The sequence below is a fragment of the Aspergillus bombycis genome (genome assembly GCF_001792695.1).
Source record: "Aspergillus bombycis strain NRRL26010 chromosome Unknown contig00019, whole genome shotgun sequence".
Classification (NCBI taxonomy): domain Eukaryota; kingdom Fungi; phylum Ascomycota; class Eurotiomycetes; order Eurotiales; family Aspergillaceae; genus Aspergillus; species Aspergillus bombycis.
In genome coordinates this window covers 84852-105954 of record NW_019170021.1, presented here as the reverse complement: position 1 = coordinate 105954, position 21103 = coordinate 84852, and the positions used below count along the sequence as shown (strand labels likewise).

The 21103-nt window shown below is 47.6% G+C and overlaps 6 protein-coding genes across 6 annotated transcripts; 4 read left to right on the top strand and 2 right to left on the bottom strand.

The window, feature by feature from the left end:
• Positions 1 to 1140: 1140 nt before the first annotated feature.
• On the bottom strand, positions 1141 to 1681 carry ABOM_002694 (uncharacterized protein; the record flags this gene model as incomplete). Its single annotated transcript, XM_022529824.1, has 2 exons — positions 1141 to 1328; positions 1381 to 1681. 2 exons carry the CDS (start codon positions 1679 to 1681, stop codon positions 1141 to 1143), a joined length of 489 nt encoding a protein of 162 aa, XP_022391635.1.
• Positions 1682 to 5837: 4156 nt separating this feature from the next.
• ABOM_002693 (tyrosinase family protein) lies at positions 5838 to 7034 on the top strand (the record flags this gene model as incomplete). Its single annotated transcript, XM_022529823.1, has 4 exons — positions 5838 to 6176; positions 6230 to 6315; positions 6371 to 6692; positions 6756 to 7034. The coding sequence occupies 4 exons, from the start codon at positions 5838 to 5840 to the stop codon at positions 7032 to 7034; spliced, it is 1026 nt and encodes a 341-aa protein (XP_022391641.1).
• A 3827-nt stretch (positions 7035 to 10861) lies between these two features.
• ABOM_002692 (uncharacterized protein) lies at positions 10862 to 12482 on the top strand (the record flags this gene model as incomplete). Its single annotated transcript, XM_022529822.1, has 3 exons — positions 10862 to 11411; positions 11466 to 11531; positions 11686 to 12482. 3 exons carry the CDS (start codon positions 10862 to 10864, stop codon positions 12480 to 12482), a joined length of 1413 nt encoding a protein of 470 aa, XP_022391640.1.
• Positions 12483 to 12955: 473 nt separating this feature from the next.
• ABOM_002691 (uncharacterized protein) lies at positions 12956 to 14476 on the top strand (the record flags this gene model as incomplete). The annotated part of the gene is made up of 2 exons (XM_022529821.1): positions 12956 to 13262; positions 13314 to 14476. The coding sequence occupies 2 exons, from the start codon at positions 12956 to 12958 to the stop codon at positions 14474 to 14476; spliced, it is 1470 nt and encodes a 489-aa protein (XP_022391639.1).
• Positions 14477 to 16255: 1779 nt separating this feature from the next.
• On the top strand, positions 16256 to 17527 carry ABOM_002690 (DUF4419 domain-containing protein; the record flags this gene model as incomplete). The annotated part of the gene is made up of 1 exon (XM_022529820.1): positions 16256 to 17527. One exon carries the CDS (start codon positions 16256 to 16258, stop codon positions 17525 to 17527), a length of 1272 nt encoding a protein of 423 aa, XP_022391638.1.
• Positions 17528 to 17987: 460 nt separating this feature from the next.
• On the bottom strand, positions 17988 to 19440 carry ABOM_002689 (O-methyltransferase; the record flags this gene model as incomplete). The annotated part of the gene is made up of 5 exons (XM_022529819.1): positions 17988 to 18301; positions 18361 to 18812; positions 18869 to 18992; positions 19046 to 19172; positions 19246 to 19440. 5 exons carry the CDS (start codon positions 19438 to 19440, stop codon positions 17988 to 17990), a joined length of 1212 nt encoding a protein of 403 aa, XP_022391680.1.
• Positions 19441 to 21103: the final 1663 nt, after the last annotated feature.

Sequence of the window (21103 nt, the reverse complement as noted above, 5' to 3'; positions counted from 1 at the left end):
CACGGAAGTGGACTCAATGATGCCAATTCTTTTTAATCATCACCTTGATGAGAGCGAATCCAAGCTACGTGGCAAAGCTATCCCTCAGCTGAACTGAGACATGCATATAGCCCCTGCACCCTTACCACAAGTGAAGACTCACGCCCCACCCCTAGCCCGACTTGTCTTCGTCTCGCCAGCTCTATTGCCGGGTCATACAATACTCCTGTACCCCTCGGCCTTGACGTCGTTTGCTGCTGGCTGTGGCCATTCATTGATCGGTCGAAACGTCAATGCGGGGTCTATGTCCCCTAGAGCTCCCTAGTAAACAGTCCACCCCCTGTCCGCTCACTTTGGAATAGGGCCACTAGTTAACTCATCTGAGACGCAGTGACCAACTAAAACGGTCACCTCGGCGACATGGGTTGAGACCAGAGTGATATCTTGGTACCTTGATGGCATCAGCGGCAACGACTCATGGTACGATTGCCATTCTATTACCCAATCACGGCACCCGGTCGTGTCAAAATTATAGAGTATGTAGTAATTTCAAATCACTTCAGCAGATCAGATTTCTCATGTTACACTGGGAGTCGCGACGTTTCAACAATTTAGCATTGGGGGTTCGGGTCGGGCCGAGCGGGATAAAGAAGCCGGTGGGAAGAAGCTTTGATTGATCTCCTCTCTTTATTACAGTAATATTGTAGATACCTCAGTAGTATATATTGCATCATAGCCATGTAAACAGGAGTAGGAGAGAACATGAGCCGGGCGATCCACTGGCTAGTAGAGTTCAAGCTAACTTGCTGCAGTTTCTGCCTCCGATGTATTAACTCATCCTCTCCAATCCTTCTACAAGATCACTTTGTAAAACATATGTAACTATCCTATGCCGGAGACTATACAGAATCTATAAACTTGATTGTTTCAGCACACGTTTATCTTTTCTTACAATACGTTGGCACCAGATACAGGATGACGGACTCCGTCTCCAAAACAACACACTTGTATTACATACAATGATTGTATTGCATGTGCATTTACCATCGCCTTTACTCTATGTATGTACATGTGCCAATCAGGTCGAGCCCCCACGCCTAGGTCTAAGTAAATCCCCAAAAAGCTTCATCACCCCAATGCCGTTTTCTGTGAACGCCTCGCTTAGTCCTGGTAGCAGTGAACAAAGGTCTCAGTGAGGAAGCTGCCGGTTGAAGCGCAGTTGGGGCCTTTCCAGAACTCATAAACACAACGGCCAACCTTTGCGTTGCCATTGTTGGTGTCGACCACGTCGGCGTACCATGTTCCATCGGAGCGGGAATTATCCATGGGGCAGTCACCCCCATTGCGATCTAGAGTATCACTTAACACACAACCTTCTCGTGAAGCTCGCAGAATACATACCAAGCTCATAGCCATTAGGTACGCCACCACCAGCAATAGCCATATGACAGAAATTGGGCATGTGGCCGTTCTGGCCAGGGCAGCCGCCAGATCCATCGGATGGATTCAGTCGGGTTGCGTCACACTGGTTCACGCCCTTGCCGACAATGGTATAGTAACACATACCAAGCGACCCAGGGTTTCCCCAGGTACCAGCGAGGCCTTCACCAGAATAGGATCCCAGCCAGAAGTCGTCGAGGCCAAGGACTGCGGTAGGTGCCATCGCCATGGCGAGGCCGAGGAGTGCCTTCTTGACGAACATTTTTGTTTCGGTGGGAATTTGAATGGATGGATGAATGGTGAGGAAAGGTTGAAGGCGAATGCTTCTTTGGGGAGGAATTGCTTGTGAGTGAGAAGATATCAAGGGAATACGGAGGTCTACTGCCTGCCTTATATAGCTTTTCGGGCGAGGCAATGCTCGCTTGTTCGGCTAATTTGTTGTTCATGGACGGTGACCCTGGAAGACCGCTTTGCCGACTCAAGGGTTTCCCCATAGCCATCTCGCTCTGGAGTATAACCCGGGTTGCCGTGGAGCTCCACAATCTCTATACCGTGCCATCCCCGGCCCCCACGTAGCAGTCTGAATTCACGTTGGTTGCACCCTGAATGGACATATCTCCGGTTGCACTTGAGTAAAGATACATGCTCGAGTTGCGTATGCCTTCAACATTCTACATGCTTGTCGATTCATTCCGCACCATATCAATACTAGAGTTGACCACATCCATTCCTGTGGCTTGTTGGGGCATCCTATTTCACAAAGGCTCTCTCGGCATTGTATACTCATATGCCACTGTAACATATCGGCTTCATTTACTACTGAACGGCTAGCAACTTGGTAGGTACCGACTTGAGGCGTACCGATTTGAGACATGTTAGATTGGGGGCGATATCAATCCTATATCGGCAACTATGGCGAAGGATTCTAGATTCACAAGGCGACTATACATCAGGAAACGACCGGTATGGTACATACGAGCATGTATGACCATTAGATTCAACCCTGAGAAAACCACACGTCTCCTCAATAGGGGACCTTGAACAACTACTAATGATCTTTTACTGTGCAACGCTATCATTGGGAACCTGAATGTCGGGAATATGCACTCACGATATCTCCCATTCACTGGAGCGCCAGAGATATTTTCCCCGGATGCAGCCACGTTATCGGCATCCCAAGGGTCAAGCAAAATTACCGCTATTCCAACGCAACTTATGGAGGTGGGACTTTCTGAGGAAATGGGGGCTATAGACTTACTCCGGAGTACTTCCGTTATTATTGGGATTCTGTGTACTAGACATCAAAGAGGCTTAGATCTGGGGCTCGGGTAGCAAAATATATACTGAAAAACAAGGAAAAAATAGCCAGGCAGCCCACCCTATCAAATTTATCAGGGTATTGCAATTAACCAGGACACTCTGATTGGACAAGGCTTATGCCGACTTCGGTTAGTAGTGGCTGAGGATTACTTCTTTAGGAAATATCCAGCTTTTTCTAGTAATAATGTGGACCCTGAATAATCTGGTTGGCCCCGTGATCTGGATCAATATCTTCAGGTGCGAGCCGTGTTTATCAGTCAGGATTTAATACAGCAGTTGAAGGGAAGTCTCGCCCCTGCAGAGGCTGGATTCTACGATATTAATTGTAGAATCCAACCGCGGGGAAAGCTCAGATGATAGGTAACGATCTGGTCACATGGACATAACTAGTAGTAAAAAGAGACCATGCCAAACGCCTGCAACTGCCGTTAAAACTCCGAATCTGCCACTAATACTGCCAGTAGCCACAGCCTCGGTGCATACCTCTGGTCGGGCTTACAAGGCTATGTTGGTGGGTCATCAATGTGGGGGATAAAAACTATATGTGATTGGGCAGCTCGTATAGAACGAGTACTCTGTAAATGATCTAACAGACTAGGGCAGAAAAGGATCAAGCTATGTGCAATATAGGGCTGTCGACATTGATGCAGGGTCAGAGCCTCAGCGTGACGAGCAATGCTATGCACTAAGAACCCTTGGAATTCTTTGGAATATATCGGGCCGAGAATTGGTTACCAAAGATAGTAGGCAGAGTCATGATCGGTCTGTACTAAATCCGCACCGAGATCTATACGACTAGTTAGTATAAGGGTGTCTTGGCAGTCTTGCGGTATTTTGCCTCGGAACTGTGAACAGAGGAGGTGTCCTTACTTAATCCCCATCCCGCAAGACATGAACCAGACCTTCGAATGAAACAACACTCGATTTGTGAACCTGCCCGAAGGCGCGCATTCTGTAGTTACAAAGCGACGTTCAGGCTTGGCCAAGCAGTAAAGCACGTAATCAGTGTATTTCGAGAGGAATCTAGTACAACTATACTCTGTACTTTGGTTCTGTTTTTATTTTCAATTTTTTTTGTTTTTAATTTGTTTTTATTTTTTTGTTTAAACTCTCATCATTGTGAAGCTTCAGATTCCTGCAATGCGCTGTACGAGTCTGTATGATGTATCATAACAGTAACCATATGATTGAAGGAGAGCTTTAGAACGGACATGTGGGTTGGGTATATCAGACTTTTAGGACTCAAGACAAGCACTCGGCACAAAGCTTCTAACCAAGCAAGCTTTGGAAGCCCATTGGCCCTGACTGACAGATTCATTGCATATAATCATCACGTGACCAAGCAACAACAGGATAGTTTTAACAATCAAATCCCTTAAAAGGAAACATGCCACAATCAATAGTTAAGAAAGATAATACTAGGCTGTCTTAACAGCTGTATACCCGCTTATTTACCTTCTGATTGCGCTTCAAGTTATCGTAGTCGAACGTAAAGAATCGGACCTCCATCCGCCTAGGCATAATATATATTTTTGTCCTACATGGCCTATCAGGATATTACTAACTTCGGAGTTGCTTACACGGGTATCATTGTATCTATCGCTGTGAACTCTCAGCGGCCAAATACACCTTGAGTTCTACACCATTATGAAAACCTCAGAACGCCCCTTGTATACGCTACCTAGCAGAATGTTGCGTTTAATCCTCATCACAGATCAAGAAGTTGCCAAGAGATGGGCTCGGGTTCGGCCCGGCGCGAAGAAAAGTTGTTGATCTATGCCGAGAGGGTTGAACCCCAAGAGCCTGAATCCGGTATACTCGTCCGGCTTAAAAGGACCTTTGGCAATCCATAAACGTGGGACCGGATGATTACGCCGATTTCATCTATCTCAAACATCGTGTCCAAGTTTATTCCGTCCTTTTCGACGCTATTGTACATGAAGAATAGTGCAATTTTGATCTTTTCCTTCAGAAAACTGGGGTCTAAAGGTATTGAGCTACTAGCTTAAATATGCCTTTATCATAGGTACTACTCGAACATGAAATTTTATTTTTATTATTTTTTTTTTTAAAAAAAGATCTATCTATGTATTCCTATGCTAGCTGGAAAGTTGCCAACACAATTACATCTAAACATCAATGGTAGACAGCATCGGGATGTTCCATCCGCCGATCGCAGTTTGCTGATCAATCCAGATAAGCATTCTGGCCTTGCAAGGAGAGGTTCTCGAAAAATTCAGCCCTGCAATCGTCTCGCAGGAGTCATTCTCTTGAAGGAAATGATCGTCTACATGGAATCTCGTCTATATGTCTTAGTGTGATGCTGCCACGCGTCTTCTGATTTTTCCAATTGTGCCAAGAAAGGCACCCACTCGCGTACGTACGGAGCTCTCCGTCAACGCGTTCTCTACACGCCTCATATCAACGCCACTAAAACTGCTGGCTCAATGGCCATACCGAGATACTAACGAAAAGGACCGAACAGCGGTCGAGAAGAGCAATGGGTGCGGAAGGTTGGCTAGTACATGTACCGTCTATTAGTGTATGTACCAGTTTCGCACCCATAGTTCAGCCACACGTTTCATGTTGAATTAGACTGTTCATATCTTGACGGTTCTGAGAATAGATACTGACATCTCATTGTAGGATTCGAGCTGTTCGAATGCACGAACGCTTTCAGTTGCAAACATGCCAGCCAATTCTCGTTGGCAGCAATTTTCAATCGACAGTCATGTGAAGGGATAATTGAACCTGGACCGTGTATATCGCAACTGTGAAACATGCAAGCGAAGATAATGTGGTGTGGATTCCCGGATGGAGTCCGATTCATCATCCACCCACACCCATGCCAAATATAGGGCTTGCACTCGTGGTCTCCATGCCAAGCCCGCAAGACGCTGGTATGGGGCATGGGAAGGTTTGAAAGGACGCTCGGAGTTTGCGATGGTAGGAATGGGTGGTATAAAAGCAGATGATACTGCCTTCTGATTGTTTTTAACATGACCCATATCTGGTCTTGACAATTGTCGTCCGGTCTCTTCATCACCCCGGCGTGCCCAGACGCCTGTCACTCGTTAAACCATTTTTCTATTCACATCATGAAATATTCCATCTTCAGCGCGGCACTGGCTCTGGCAGTCAGTGTGTCTGCTGCTGCTTTCCCAAAAGTGTCGTCTAACGTCGACAAACGTGAAACTGCCAGCCAGATAATCCCCGAGTACTTCACTGGTAGCTGCAGCAAAGAGAAGATGACCATCCGTAAGGAGTGGCGCCATCTGACTGCAAACCAGCAGAACAAATTCCTCGATGCCGTGCAATGCCTGATGGACAAGCCTGCCAAATCCGGTCTGACGGCTACTACCAGCCGGTTCAGTGACCTTCAAGCTCTTCACCGTGGAATGACCAATACTGCATACGCGGATATCATTCACCATGTTGTAAGTCGATACCTCCTTGTCCTTACCATCTTATCTAACCTTTATGTGGAAAGGGCCAATTCCTCCCGTGGCACCGCTACTACATGCACATTTACGAGACATTACTCCGAGATGAGTGCAGTTATACTGGCCCCATACCGTAGGTTCACCATGTCTGCTTTCGCCTATTCCCCGCATACTAAGCTGTGTTACAGGTGGTGGGACGAACAGAAGGACGCCGACAGCGGTAATATGTGGCAGTCATCCATGTGGGGACCAGATGCCTTCGGCGGAAATGGTACCGGATCAGACCTATGCGTGACTGACGGTCGTTTCGCCAACTACACCTTGCACATTGGTCCTGGCGACGAAGACACCGACTATTGTCTGCGCCGTGCATGGGACAACGAGAACGCGATTGCCAATGCGAACAGCACCGCTCTCAACAACTGTAACGCTTACAACACTTTCTCGCCCTGGTGGGATTGCATTTCCAACATTCCCCATAAGGGTGTGCACACCTACATCGGCGGTGTGGTACGTACCAGCATCCTCAATCCTGCAGTATAATGGTCCCTTGCTAACCAATTCACCTTTTAGATGGCCGATATTAAGTCCTCCCCCGGTGACCCAATTTTCTTCATGCATCACATGTACATCGACCGTGTTTGGTGGAAGTGGCAGAAGGAGGATCCTATCAACCGTCTCTACGATATCAGCGGTCCTACCTTGAACCATACTGCCAATGTCGAACCTGCCGGTGGCTGGCAGAATGCAACCCTTCACTATGAGTTGTCGTCCTTCAACATCAAACCTAATGTTACTATTGGGCAGGTTATGAACACCCAGGGTGGATACCTTTGCTACGGGTATGATTAAGTCTGTTATACCTAAAGGCATGGTAATCTCAGGCAACTGAAGCTAGCATCCACCAAGACTATTGAATTGCAAGAAGCAGCTATAGAAGGACAAGTCTCGAATGGGTAAATAATTATGGCAATTGCCAAGAAAGCTAACCAATAAAGCCTTTTACAAACCCTAACCCTCCGCCTAAACCGTATCCAGGTCGATCATGTAAATTCTGTGGGCGTACCATCAATTCAAGGTGGCAGTTGCTGAGGTCTTCACGAAATGGTTCCGAGCAAATGTTTATGAGGTTGGGCTTAGTGTAACTACGTACCAAAAGGTAGTATACTTTCTTCTCGGGGTTCCTTTACCGATGCCTCTGTCGGCGCCATATAGAGCGATTTTTCTGGTATGCACAGGCAGGCAGATGTGTCTACAACGATGATACCAGAATTGACTGTTAAAGGCAACGCTGAAGTGATGTAGATTGTTCTGCGTTGAAAATATTGTCTTGCAAAATTCCACAAAAATGTAAAGTAGTAAAAAAGATGCTAAAGCACATTATGCTTGCTCTCCACGGTTGGGGTGAAACCTTAGATGATCACCAGGAAGATGTGAGTCTATTTCCTTCTCAACTAGGGTAATATAATAAGGGGACTCCCCTCACACTGACAGCTGGACATTTTAGACGGATAGGTTGAGGTATATAGGGCGACAGCCATGTGTTGTTTCTCATGGCGAGGGCTGGCCTAGCTGTGGCTGTAGTCTTGGATGCCTACTGCTGCCCGCATGGATTCCAATGTCCGAGCTATATGTGGACAACGCATAGAATTCATACTGAATAGAGTGGAAGATCGCTGACTATGGAGCTGGTTATATTGAAGAGCGTTACATGCAACTCTCGTCATAGAGTGTATATATGGCAGATTGGTCTCGCAACGCCACAAGGAGCTGAAGTCTGAAGAATGGAGTTGACACATCATCTGGTGCACGATACACCCCTACATGCCTAGCACGACGATCACTCCATATTCTTGATTTGATTGGGCAGCATTTCCTACAATTAAGCTAATATGCAGACATCAGCTTGGGTTGTGTCGGCCACTACCTTTTCATTCAACCAATGAGACACAAATCTCGCTAATATTATCTCGCGACCTAGAAACTGCAATTCGTTCCGTAAATAATCGTTAGCTGGATACCATCAGTCCTTTACTATACATCCTGCTATACATTTCGGTTTATCTCAATATGAACCATACTCACTGGGAGTGACATTTAACGTAAACACACACCAGATACTATTATCTTGTATATAAGGCCGCCCGGGGGGGGGAGTCCGAACTAGTTTAATATCATGTCTTTCCTACCCAACCTCCTACTTGAATACAACATTAACCCTGTACACTGGCGCCTAATCAGAGAGCCACCTGACCGACTGACCTGCATCATCGCATCAGAGGCTAGGCAAGTAACCGGGCTCGCGCCGAGAGGTGTATGAGGCAACAAGGCGTCTATGCAAGTTGGAAGCCATCCATATGCAATGATACAGCGATATGCAGTACTAGTAGGTATGGGTTTTATATTTGCTGCCTTAAAGCTTCGGTAATTTGCAGACCAAGCGTGTGTAACCGATAATCGTTTAATAGTGCTGCTAAAGCAATATGAGTAGCATAGGCGTACTCATGCCACCATTGGGTAGCTTGGACTGTAGAGCTCCTAAGTACATAGCAGCACCTGTATTGTTCAATTGGCTGGTCATATCTCACGTTTCGGCAAGGAAGATACCATATTCCTCTCAGGAACCGCACGATCATACATCGTCATGTCGAAACGGTTGATAGCAAGGAATTCCATGGGAGTGAACAACAACTCGCTTTGGGGTAGACTGGGAAATTTCGAACAAATGGAACTCGTAAGTCCTGTAAGCTCAGAGTGGGCAAAGCCATGATACTAACAGTCAAACCTCTAGACGTCCCTGTGAAAAATTTCGATGGAGGAAGAACACAGACAGAGAAGGATCTAGTCAAGAACGTCACCGCAAACTACGAAAATCTTGTAGAGGTCAAGGCGTCCTATGAAGGAGGAAGTCACTCGGCCAAGAACAGACAAGAATATCGATACATGTTCGTCAAGCTAATCATATGTAAAACGTTTCACTCTTGCTAATATGAACTAGTATTGGACAAAGGAGGCCTCCACCAAACCAACCAGCCATGAGCCAACCAGACATGATCATCGGCATTGCCAGACATGCTGCGGGCAACAATCACTTTGATAGCTTTTCCCCCTTCTAAAGTTGTCCAGACATACCGGGTCATAGCTGAATGGGCAGGGGTAGATATCCCACTTACTGGCATGATAGAACCCATTATATCTATCGGGAGATGCAATTGGAACCGACTGAGAGACATAATCCTACAAACGCCTCTTGTCTAGTTGCTTTTCCACGACCGAGACAGATGAAATGGGTGCAGCAAGTGTACATTGGATAAATAAAAGCCTGGCTTGCCCTCCCCTCCAGCAAACCAACTCACCAATTATATTCACAATTTTCAGAGTAAAGTCCATTCCAACGCTCAACTGTGAATGAAGACATTGAAGATTTATGCTTTGGCAAGCTTAATGTATTTGCATATACCCTCTTGCGATATTGGAGAGTGTTTCAATCATAATCTGTGTGGTCACTATTCATTTCCCAAATTCCTGAGATACCACTATGAGCCTTATCAATGTACAGACCAGGTACGTTTGAATTGGAAAAGTTCTTGAACGAGCAGATGCCTCCATACGCTATACCTTCACATATATAGGGAAATGGATAGGATGAAGTATCATTTTGAGATATTACAAAGGGAAATAGTTCATATATATAAGAGGTCCTATTCTTACTCTTCAAGTAGGGCAAGTACAAAGCTCTGGTTAGGTCTTTTGTATATCTCAAGACACTCGATATTCACTGCGCTTTTGTTTGTCTATGTGTCCTCGCCCAGGTGACAGGTTGCCTACCCTGCGTGGTAGTTTTTCAAAGCATGTTACCAATGTAACATGCGAGGAACTGTGGTTAATAAGTTTTGAAAAGCCCTACTATACTTTCACGCACTCTTTGTATACTTCTCGATCATGTGATGTGGTATGAAGCTGGATGTGTGCACGACGAGGTGACTTGCAACTTTGACAACCGCATCTAGAAGAACGGTTGCATACCTAACATAATATACCGTGAGTTAGGGTAATGAGGTAAGGCCAGAATATTCTGTTTCCCTCGTAGGCCCTTTTATGTTTCTGCTACTGGCTTCCGGGCCACATGAAGGCCAAGTCTTGACCGGGAGTATTTTCCGAAAACATCGCATTCTATAGTTCTATTTACAAAGATATAAACTGCAAGACCTTAATCTGTTAACACCATATTGCATAAGAAAAGGATAATACGGTCTGCCATTGTGAGTTTTGACAGGCGCTAACTGTGATAATTGAACACAGGCACTTATGCTCGGCTACTTCATCGAGCCCGGGATCGCGTCATTGACGAACTCTATGATACAAGTACTAGTAAACCTACTACCGGCAGATATCTTATCAGAATCTGTATATGCTCGGCAATAACGGATAGACTACATTCTAGCTGCATATAAGCGAGATTAATAATTGCTCAGACTTTATGCCAATGGCGTTATCAATCTAAATACGCTGCTTGGACGTGCCGAAGGCACAATAACTCGCGGGGATGATGAAAAGAAAAGGGAATCGTAAAGTTATAAGTATCAGGAGGGTCCAATGCCTGGAATGTGGAATATCTTATTGACAAGGGAAACAGTTAGCCTGCTTTCAATACTTAGGGGCTTCTTTACTACCACAAAATGGGGTCGCTCACACAATTTAGTCTACTGCTAGCAGCAGCAGCAAGCTTGCCCTTCAGCTCCGCAGATGGACAATACCGATCTCGTCCAGACCTCACAGTCCCCAAGCTGAATATAACAGTGCCAGCACCTGACGCCAATGGCACGGAATATGTTTTTGTTGCCCCCTACGCCAACACCATCCAACAGCCTGGAGCTTATATCTATCGAAAGGACGGTGATCTTGTGTGGTCCGGTATTGGATACTACGCAGGGTTTGTGGGCAACTTCCATCCCACTACATACAATGGGAAGACTGTCCTTCAGGCGTTCCAGGGATCGATGGATCAAAACCATGGGGAGGGTGTTGGCCAACACGTGCTCCTTGACCAAAGCTATGAGCATGTAAAATCTACCAAAACTGGAAATCACCATATTCCTTCTATCCATGAGTTTACCGTCGTCAATGGCGAGACTGCTCTTGTGGAAATCTACCTTCCAACCATTGCAAACTTGACAGAGTACGGTGGGAATTCGTCGCAGCAGTGGCTTGGAAACGGGCTCTTCCAAGGTTTGTTACTCTCGGATAGTAAAAAGTGTATGCACATGATTGACAAGAGAGCAGAATTTGACATCGCAACGGGAGAGCTGGTGTTTGAGTGGAACTCTTTGGACTATCTCGATCCTGCAGGTGAGTCCATTCTGCCCTATCTATCTAACCACCAGGACTCTTTCTCACTGTGTCACATCTAGATTCACTGAACCCATTGGGATCATCCGCTAGCAACAGTGGACTCTCATCAGCCAAACCTGGGATTACGTTCACATCAACAGCATTGACAAAGACGACGATGGAAACTATCTCGTTTCATCACGACACTTCAGCACCATCTTCAAAATCAACGGAACCGATGGCTCCATCATCTGGCAGCTGGGTGGCAACCATTCCACGTTTACGCAAGATTTCACATTCGGATTCCAGCATGACGCCCGCTGGAGATCACAGTCCGGCAACATCGACGTGATATCCTTCTTCGATAACTCAGGCAACGGTCAAATAACTTTCAACAACGTCTCTAGAGCCTTGTTTGTCCAGCTCAACCACACGGACAACACGGCAACTGTCCTGCGAAAGGCCACGGCGCCTTATGAGCTGCAGGCTACTTCTCAGGGTAACACCCAGTTGCTTTCGAACGACAACTTATTTGTTAGCTGGGGGTCGGCAGGCGCCTTCACACAATTCGGCGCCGACAATGAAATCCTGTATCATGCGTTTATCGAGGACGCGGTCAGTTACCGTGGGTTCCTAGCCAATTGGACTGGTACGCCAAGTGAAGCTCCGGCCCTGGCAGCCTATGTGGATTCAGCCAATACCACTAGGTTATATGTTTCGTGGAATGGAGATACGGAGACTAAGACCTGGAAGTTCTACCAGGTTCAAGAAGGTGGTGATTCCAACAAGGCGCAGTATCTTGGCGACCAAGTCAGAACATCGTTTGAAACAGCTTTCCTCTGGGAGAGCGAGTACTATCCTACGAGCGATGTGAAGTTCTACGCAGAAGCTATTGGTGGTAACGGAAAGGTCCTCACAAGGACTTTGCCATCTATCGCAGTCGGCTATACTGACATTGCGAGTAAGTAATAGAACAGGCTCCCTAGAACTTGGCATGTGGCTTGAAGAATACGAACTACCTTTTGGTTGTACAATATCATACCAGTTGAGGGTTTATACAGGCAGATAAAAACCAACCGTGTACTTAGAAATTATATCCAGAGAGGAACCCTCGTGAAGTGGGAGCTCAGGGAAGTAGTGTATCATCATAGTCTAAATGAATTGCCTCAGATGTAAGCTCGCCAGCTGAATCGCGCCCGAGGGTATTCGAATACATTCCCAGCCCCTTGCATGACGACCCACTTTCCCCCGGTTTATATTAAGGTCTACCGAATCCAGTTGAGCACCTACTGCAAGGGGCAGCATAAATAAAGAAAATGAAGAAAAAGTGAAACCCGAGTTGCAACGCTGGGGATTCAACCTTGACAAAGCTGCGCGATATTTCTGTGGAAGCTGATATCCTCGCGTTGTACTTTTGAACATCACCCCAACAACCAGCCATTATGGTATGCGCGTGGCTTGTTCCTCTGCTGGCATGGTGCGCGACCACTGTTGCTATCACGAACAAGGCCGCTCTTCGTGATTGTCTGACAACCGCCGTCGGGCACGATGCGACCCTTGTCGCGTTGGACGGGGACCTTCTTTACCAAATACATGCGGTACAGGTCTACAACCTCAATTTACCCATTACGCCCGCCGCAGTCACATTCCCAAAATCCTCAGATCATGTCACCGGGGTCGTCCGCTGTGCGACTGCGTTTGGATACAAGGTCCAGGCGAAGTCTGGTGGTCACAGCTACGGAAACTATGGTATGTATTGGTTTCCAAAAGGCACCTGATAGTGTATAACTAACGGTTTAGGTTTGGGGGGCACGGACGGCGCGATTGTCGTGGACCTTCGCCATATGAAGCAGTTCTCTTTCGATGCTACCACCAAGCAGGCCACTGTAGGCGGAGGCATGCTCAACGGTGAGCTCGATACCCACTTACATGCCGCCGGGAACCGGGCGGTCGCACATGGCACCTCCCCACAAATCGGTATCGGTGGCCATGCTACCATTGGAGGACTGGGTCCGACTGCTCGGCAGTGGGGGATGGAGCTGGACCATGTGGTTGAAGCAGAGGTCGTTTTGGCCAACGGGTCCGTCGTACGTGCATCAGCCACACAGCACCAAGACGTTCTGTTCGCGGTGAAGGGCGCCGGGGCGAGCTTTGGGGTCGTGACCGAGTTTGTGCTGCGGACGGAGGAAGCACCCAGTGAAGCAGTCGCGTACACCTATACCGTGGAGTTGGGAAGTGCGAAGTCCCGTGCTGCCGTCTTCAAACAATGGCAGGCGCTCATTATGGACCCACAGCTCAGCCGTAAATTTGCCAGCGTGTGCACTATCACGCAAGCCGCAATGGTCATCTCCGGCACCTACTTTGGCAGTGAGGCGGAGTTCAATGAATTAGGCTTAGGGGAGCGGTTCCCTGGTGTCACTAGCTCAAGCGCCATTATTTTCACGGACTGGCTAGGCCTAGCAGCCCACTGGGCGGAGCAGTCGCTGCTGGATTTGACAGGCTCTATTCCCGCGTCGTTTTACTCTCGCTGTTTGTCATTTACGGAGAGAACACCCATCAGTGAGGAGGGTATCGACCGGATGTTTAACTACCTCGCTACCAAGCAGTCCGGAGCTCTGCTGTGGCTCCTATACTTTGATCTCGAGGCAGGGGCTATCAATGACGTGCCAACGGATGCGACAGGGTACGCCCACCGTGACGTACTCTTTTGGATGCAGTCGTATGCAGTTAGTTTGGGTCCGGTGTCGGGAACAACATATGACTTTCTGGATGGGCTCAATGAAGTCGTCAGGAATGGCACGCCGGGCATCGGTATCGGCGTATATCCGGGGTACGTCGATCCAAGACTAGAAAACCCACGACAGTCGTACTGGGGGAGTAATCTGGGAAGGTTGAGTCAGATTAAAGGTTATTTGGACCCGGATGATGTGTTCCATAATCCACAGGGCGTCCTGCCGGCATAGCAAAATGTAACCTATCTTTTCCAAGGAGTTATATATATGCGCAGATCATCGTCCGGTAATAGAATGACCTCCTTAGGAAAGTGATATCCGAACACGTGACAACCAAGCTGTGTTAGTAGTCGTCGTTCTACATTGCCTAGTACCGCGAGCATTTGCCATGGAGATACGTGCCACCTGGTTGAGTTCATAGTCTTGCTCGAGGGGTCGGTTTGGGGGATATAGGAAGGGTTTCTCAAAGCGGATTATTAGAGGATCACCAGCAGTCATTATAGCTCAGTTCCCATCACGAAAGATCTTAATTGATTGTTCCCTGATGGAGGAAAACCGAGTACTAGATCTTGTTTGGCCTGGGCTGCCGGGAGTCTACTTCTCCACAACCATTTCATCTCGGGCCTTCATCACAGAGATTTAAATCACTACTTTGACCTCTGCCTCAGATCTTGAAATCCACACAATTGCGCCCATTTGTATGTGGGCCAGACCTTCGGATCAGCTGCATTCCAGAACCATAGCTGGCCATTTTTTAGTTCTTCCCGGCGGGAGAGATCTTGGGCGAAAACATGCGTCTGGCTCCTAACATTTCCATTTGTGTGGGTCTTGCTGCTGATCCGGATCAAGCCCCAGTGGACGCCCATTCTGGAGCTTTGATATGCAATCTCACATTCAAACACTCTCCCGGCAACCTGATGAGGTCCGCATGGGATTTGAAAGATCATCTGACGGGTTTCAGCATCATTTGTTATGCGGCACTTGCATCCAAATACACCACGACGGTTGTATGCTGAGGCTTCAACAATCTCGGGTGCCACATTAGTGGCCAGTATCTACCACCCTCCGTTGCCATGGCTGATCTCGTTGTGGATACATTTATTGATACTCGCAGCGGTAGCTCCGATGGGTATTCTATGGTTGTCGGCTTTGTGATCATGTTGTCCTGTACTGCAAGCCAAACTGCGGGTCCAGTTCTGGCATCTGAAGGTGCATGTCTTGCTTTCTTCAAGAATAATTCATCTCTTATATGGTCTGAGATAATACCAGTCTTTCCGCACAATGAACCATAGAGTGATATAACGAACATACCACCATGACGATGGCTCCCGCCCATACCATGCATACTCCTACGTTATCCTCTGTCTTAAGACTGCTCTGTTAACTTATTCAAAAGAACAGCCCCACGAGAGCGGCCGCGTTCAGCTGGCTTTCGCTGAGGATTTGCTTGATAGTGGACGTCAAGATTGGCACAGCCTCATGGGTCCCTCAGCCGCACTCGTACGAAGCAGTAATTATTATTCCCCACCTGGTTCATGTATTGTAATCACAATACACGCTCTTGGGTATTTTAACTTCACCTCCGGGTAGAACCAAAAAGCAGGAAGGAAGAAGGAAAAACACGGACAAAATAGAGCATGGTAACCAGAGTGCATATGAACATAAGAAACAGAGCACAATTTGTCATAGTCACGCTGGGAGTATACCAAGTCAACTGTCTTCCATCCGTTCTCTCTTGCGAGGAAACTGCCGCAAGACATCGGGAATTCTGCGATACAGTACGGTACATACAGAGTTGAATGATCGACAACTGGGCAAAGTTACGGTTACGTGATTCATAGAGATCGTCGGAGAGTATAAATTCCCAGCTGCCCCTCACCTCTTCCCTCCTTCACCATTTTCCATTCCACTTCCCTTGCCAGCTATATATCGTTCTGTGTTTGAGGCGCAGTTTATGCCCAACAGGACAGCTTGTTTGACTACCAACAAAGAAACTAAAGACAAAGGAATATGCCTGTCACCCTGACGGTTGCAAAGCACGGGGCAGAAGAGTGGCGCGCGGAAAAGGCCACGACCGCTGAAGAGTTGCTCGAGGGAACATCTGCCAGAGACTACAGACGCTGCAAAAGACTGGTCCAAAGCTCTTTCGACGAGAACAGGGTCGACGGGACGCACATCCTACAGGAACGCCATATTTCACCATCAGAAAACGGCCTGGTCCGGGCAGTCTTCGCGGCCTACAGCAATCATCATCATCTTATCATCCGCCCCGAAGATGTGTGGTTCGCCATCCTATCCCAACTCGGCTTCTACATCAACGCACACGCGGAAGAACTAAGATCGTACTTTGTTTCGCATGAGGGACAGAAAGAGCTCACAGTCAAGAGTGTGATACCCGACTTTGGGCGTCTGGCAGTCGCAATGACAGAGCAGATCCAGGCAAACGTCAAGGACCCTGAGCTGCGGGAATGGATCATGCCTGCATTCAGCACAACCACCCCATCTGACACAATAGTCTCTGCCATTTTGATGATGGGCGCCATGCAGAAATACTTCTCCTATACCATGATGCTCATGTGTGGTATCCCCACCGTGACGTTACTCGGCGAGCGGGATGACTGGGTCGTATTACTTTCAAAACTTGACAAGATTCCTGAGTTGGGTGAGGAACCGACACAATTCACAAACCTCCTCCGGCCGGTTCTCGAGCACTTCCTCGCATCGTTTGATAGCCCGTCTTCCCCCAGTGTTCTTGACTTCTGGGGAAGGTCTGTCCATCGCGAGGGCGGCGGTAGTGGCCCCACTTATTTGTCCGGCTGGATCACGGCATTTTGCTTCTGGGATGCTAGTGGCGAGCCCCTCTATCATAAGGGCTCGGTGGGCCACGGTCTGGGTTGTAATCTCGATGGTGTCGGGTATCACCGTGTGGACACAAATTCGATTCCTTCTGGTTTCAACACTGTTCCTGTGAAAGTTGACGACAACGGCCATGTTTATCACACCATAATGGTCGCCGGTCTGGTCGGAATCCAGGCCTCAGCAGGACCAGGTGCTGAGAGCACGAACCGGGAATCTGGATCTTTGAACACTATTCAGCCGGTACCGGGATGGTGGATGTATGAAATCGACTCAGCAGCGGAGGAATCACGGGAGAAAGAGAAACGTGATCTTCAAGCCGAAATGGACACTATACAGATGTATGCCGATTGGGATAGTGACCCCAAGCTCAGAGATCGTTATTGGACGCTGTACAGCATAAATCAGAGATTAGAGCAGTTCTGAAGTCCATATGCTTAGGCCTTTGATTACAACAGACACTGCGCCAGGTAAATGTGTCGTGGACCCGGAAACTCTCATTAAACCACAATATAAACATTGCTACCTGCTCCTGTGCGCAGTTATCCATAAAGGAATAGATATCGATTGTCATGTATTGCTCCACAATATGTTCCTATGATAAATCGCCAATACTGAGCGTAGCAGCTGCATTTTGAGACTGTGGCCTATATAAAAGCGCCGTAAGACAGCTTTCACATATTTTTTGCGAGGTAGTCACTACAGCATCCTGGTTGGTAGTGTGACATGGGCTAAGGTAGAAAATGTATGCCTTGAGATGTTGTAATCCTGCACCCACAGATGTCACTGGCTACGACGCAATTTCAAACAGTACGTGAAGGATTGAACGGTGTTCATTGCTCTTATCAGTTAGTCGTATCAAATCATAGCCTGCGTCATTATCGTACTACTTCAAGCGAGCTTCCACAACACCGACCGGTATTCCTGGAGCTCTCCACACTTTGACCAGCCTGAGGCCAGATATATCAAGGAGACGTTCCCAATCCTTTTCTGTGCGTTCACGCCCAGCGAACGTCATCATGGTGTGGTCCATCCAAGCATGGAACATGTTGGAGCCAACTTCTGGCAGGATATATTCTGTGATCAGCACCCGAGACTTCTCGGGGTCCATGGCTGCGGCTAGGTTCTCCAGGATCTGCCTTGACTCTGGCTCATCGGGCCAGTCGTGGAGACAGCGGCGGATATAGTAGACCAACGCCCCTGTAGAGTAGTGAGCTACTATAAGAGGCAAATTATTTGAAGAAGGCAATAGTGTCTACCTTTAATTGGCTGTGGCTGGAAGAAATCATGGGGCATGGCCTCAATTCCATGCGTCTGTGTTTCCGTTCCATTATCTGTGATAACGCTGGCCTGGTCCTGGAGTATGAACCTTCCTTTCAGCTCAGGAGCGCTTTCCTTGATTTGACGCAAGATGTGACCCCGACCCCCTCCCACATCCACAATGGTGGCTGTGTCCTCACTGGCTAAGCTGCTCAATTCCTCCGCAAACGGGTAGAGGCCAACTGCGATGAGTCCCGAGTCCTGGGCTACCATGGCTTCATTGAAGGTGGTAAATCGGTCGGGGAACTTCGATATGTGCTCAAACATAGTTTCCCCTTCGCAGTTGTGTACAAACGTATAAGGGTTGTTGCGCAGACGGAAATCATTTTGCCAGTTCTGGCGGCGCAGAAATTCATGGTTCCTCAGCATGGGTGTGAAATATTCATCCGCCCTGAAGTTCCCTTGTTAGATGCTCTATTGTGAGATTGCGTCATGGACATCTCTTACATTAGCTTGTAGACCCCCATCATTTGAGGTGCCATGTAGATCTCTGAAAATGGGGTGTGAGCGTATTCCTCTTCCCCGGTCTCCCGGAACGGTCCCATTGGGGTGACTGCGCGCATAAGGCGTACTATGTCTGTAGTTAGCCACACCATGAATCAGATACTAGATCATAATACCTACCGATTACATCTTTGTCCACGCCAGTCTTTGTAGAAAGTTCCTTGGCTGAAATACTTCTCCCTCCTGTAGGGGTGGCGTGGAATATTCCCGCTTCAAGGAGTGCTCTGATGGCTCCCATATTCGCTGCCTGTACATCGTCAATTATTTACGTGACGCTATATTTTGATCAGGAGTAATTGCATTTAGTCTGCTTTTCTTACATCTTCGAACTTGGAAAAAACCATATCTGCAGGCCCGCGAATAGTTTGATAAAGTCGAGCGGCCTTGGCCATGAGATCGTATCTGGCATCGTAGCTGTCTGCCTCGGATAATCGCTCCTTGTACCGAGTAGCGGCAGCAATGACCTGATCCAGATCCTCCTGGATGGGATCAAAATTTGGATCGATGCTACCCATTTGGATCAGGTGAGCTCCTAAATCGACAACAATGAAACTGCAGACAGCATACCCTTGTCAACACTATCCCTGCAGGGACCTGGCAATCAACTTATAGATGGTGCGAGAAGTCCGAGATGTGGAGTGCGAGGGGGTGGCTTCTACAGAAACACCAATCATTATGGTTGGGGCACACTAGCAATGTGATATGGGGACTTTTATGTTGCAAAGCCCTTCCGAACGCTCAGCCTCTGGTGGGTGGTTAGGGCTCGCACGGTTGAGATATCACACCTCGTATCCCCACTGGACGGTATAGCCAAAGCTTCAGGGGCATACTGAAAATCAAATCTCCAGTTGGGATCTGCACAGACGGAACGACGCGACAATCTACATCGCTCTGATTGGCAAGGTTGATCAGTGTATACACATCAACAAGACGATCTGATTACGAGTTCAATGTAGCTCAGACCACCCGACATTGCTAAGGTTGACCGCATTCCTCCCACGGAATCAATGCGTCCCCAACACGGAACACGGATGTCGAGACATTAGAGCTATTCTCAGCGGAAGCCACTACATATCTGACATGTCATTCTCACCCCCACTCTATGATTATCATAGCCTAATAGGGCATAGTTGATCATACTAACACATCCTCCGTGAGCAACATCCACCAATCAAGTCATTATCCATGCATCACGAATGGCACCATCTGCGATCACCCCCATTCTAACAGAAAACCAGTTTTCCCTACCACCTGGCTCCTGGGTCTGCACAATGTAAGACCCCCTGTATGCTTGCATAGTAGTGCCAGAATGGTTGTCTAAGCTGCTACACGTCAGCCATAACCCTGAATTATAGCAACCGTCAACCGTGGTACTAGCCTCACCTTTCCAGAGTCTCGGTGAGCTTATCCGAAGCTAGACGGAGCCTAGTGTTATATGATCTTGTTCATTAACGGGTGGAAGCTAACATCCCATTGCAATGAAAGATGTTAGACAGATTAGAGCCCCATAGCCACCAGCGAATCATTCAACGTGATCCCTGATTACTTTACCAGTGTAAAGCATTTACAAAGCAAACGCAAGGGATTCATTGTGCAAATTATGACTAGTTGCATTGAATTTAGCCGGTCGCAGGTCTATGACACATCGTGCAGCCTTATACTCCATTCCATACAATGCCGAGCCCCCTTCTCGTTGTCGCAGTCCGTTCGGGGTAATAGCCCATGAATGCCAATAGAGGTGTCAAGTACCTAATGAAGATCATGCCGGTCCCGGGCTGTATAGCTATTGGCTCCTCCAATATTCCTGGATTGATCCGGTTGAAGGTAAGGTTACATTCTGACCGGTTTCATTCCAAGAAATTCCGGAGAGGTAGTGGATGATGCATGACTACGATCGACTGCATGGTTCACTCCGGAGGAGTGCAAATAGCAGGACCCATACTCGTAGGATCGCCGTCCGATGAAAGTTATCCGAATACTTTTAAATTTTTCCATCGGGGAACCCAGTGTTGCGAAGATCGTTGTCCGTGCTTCTGTTTTGACCAGACCGGCTGTCTAATGGCCGAACCCTATCGGTGATCGAAAAATCAGGCGACATGTCAAAATAGAGCCATTCAGATGATTATTGCATAATGTGCCGACATATAAGGACAATTTCCCCAATTCTTAGAATATGTC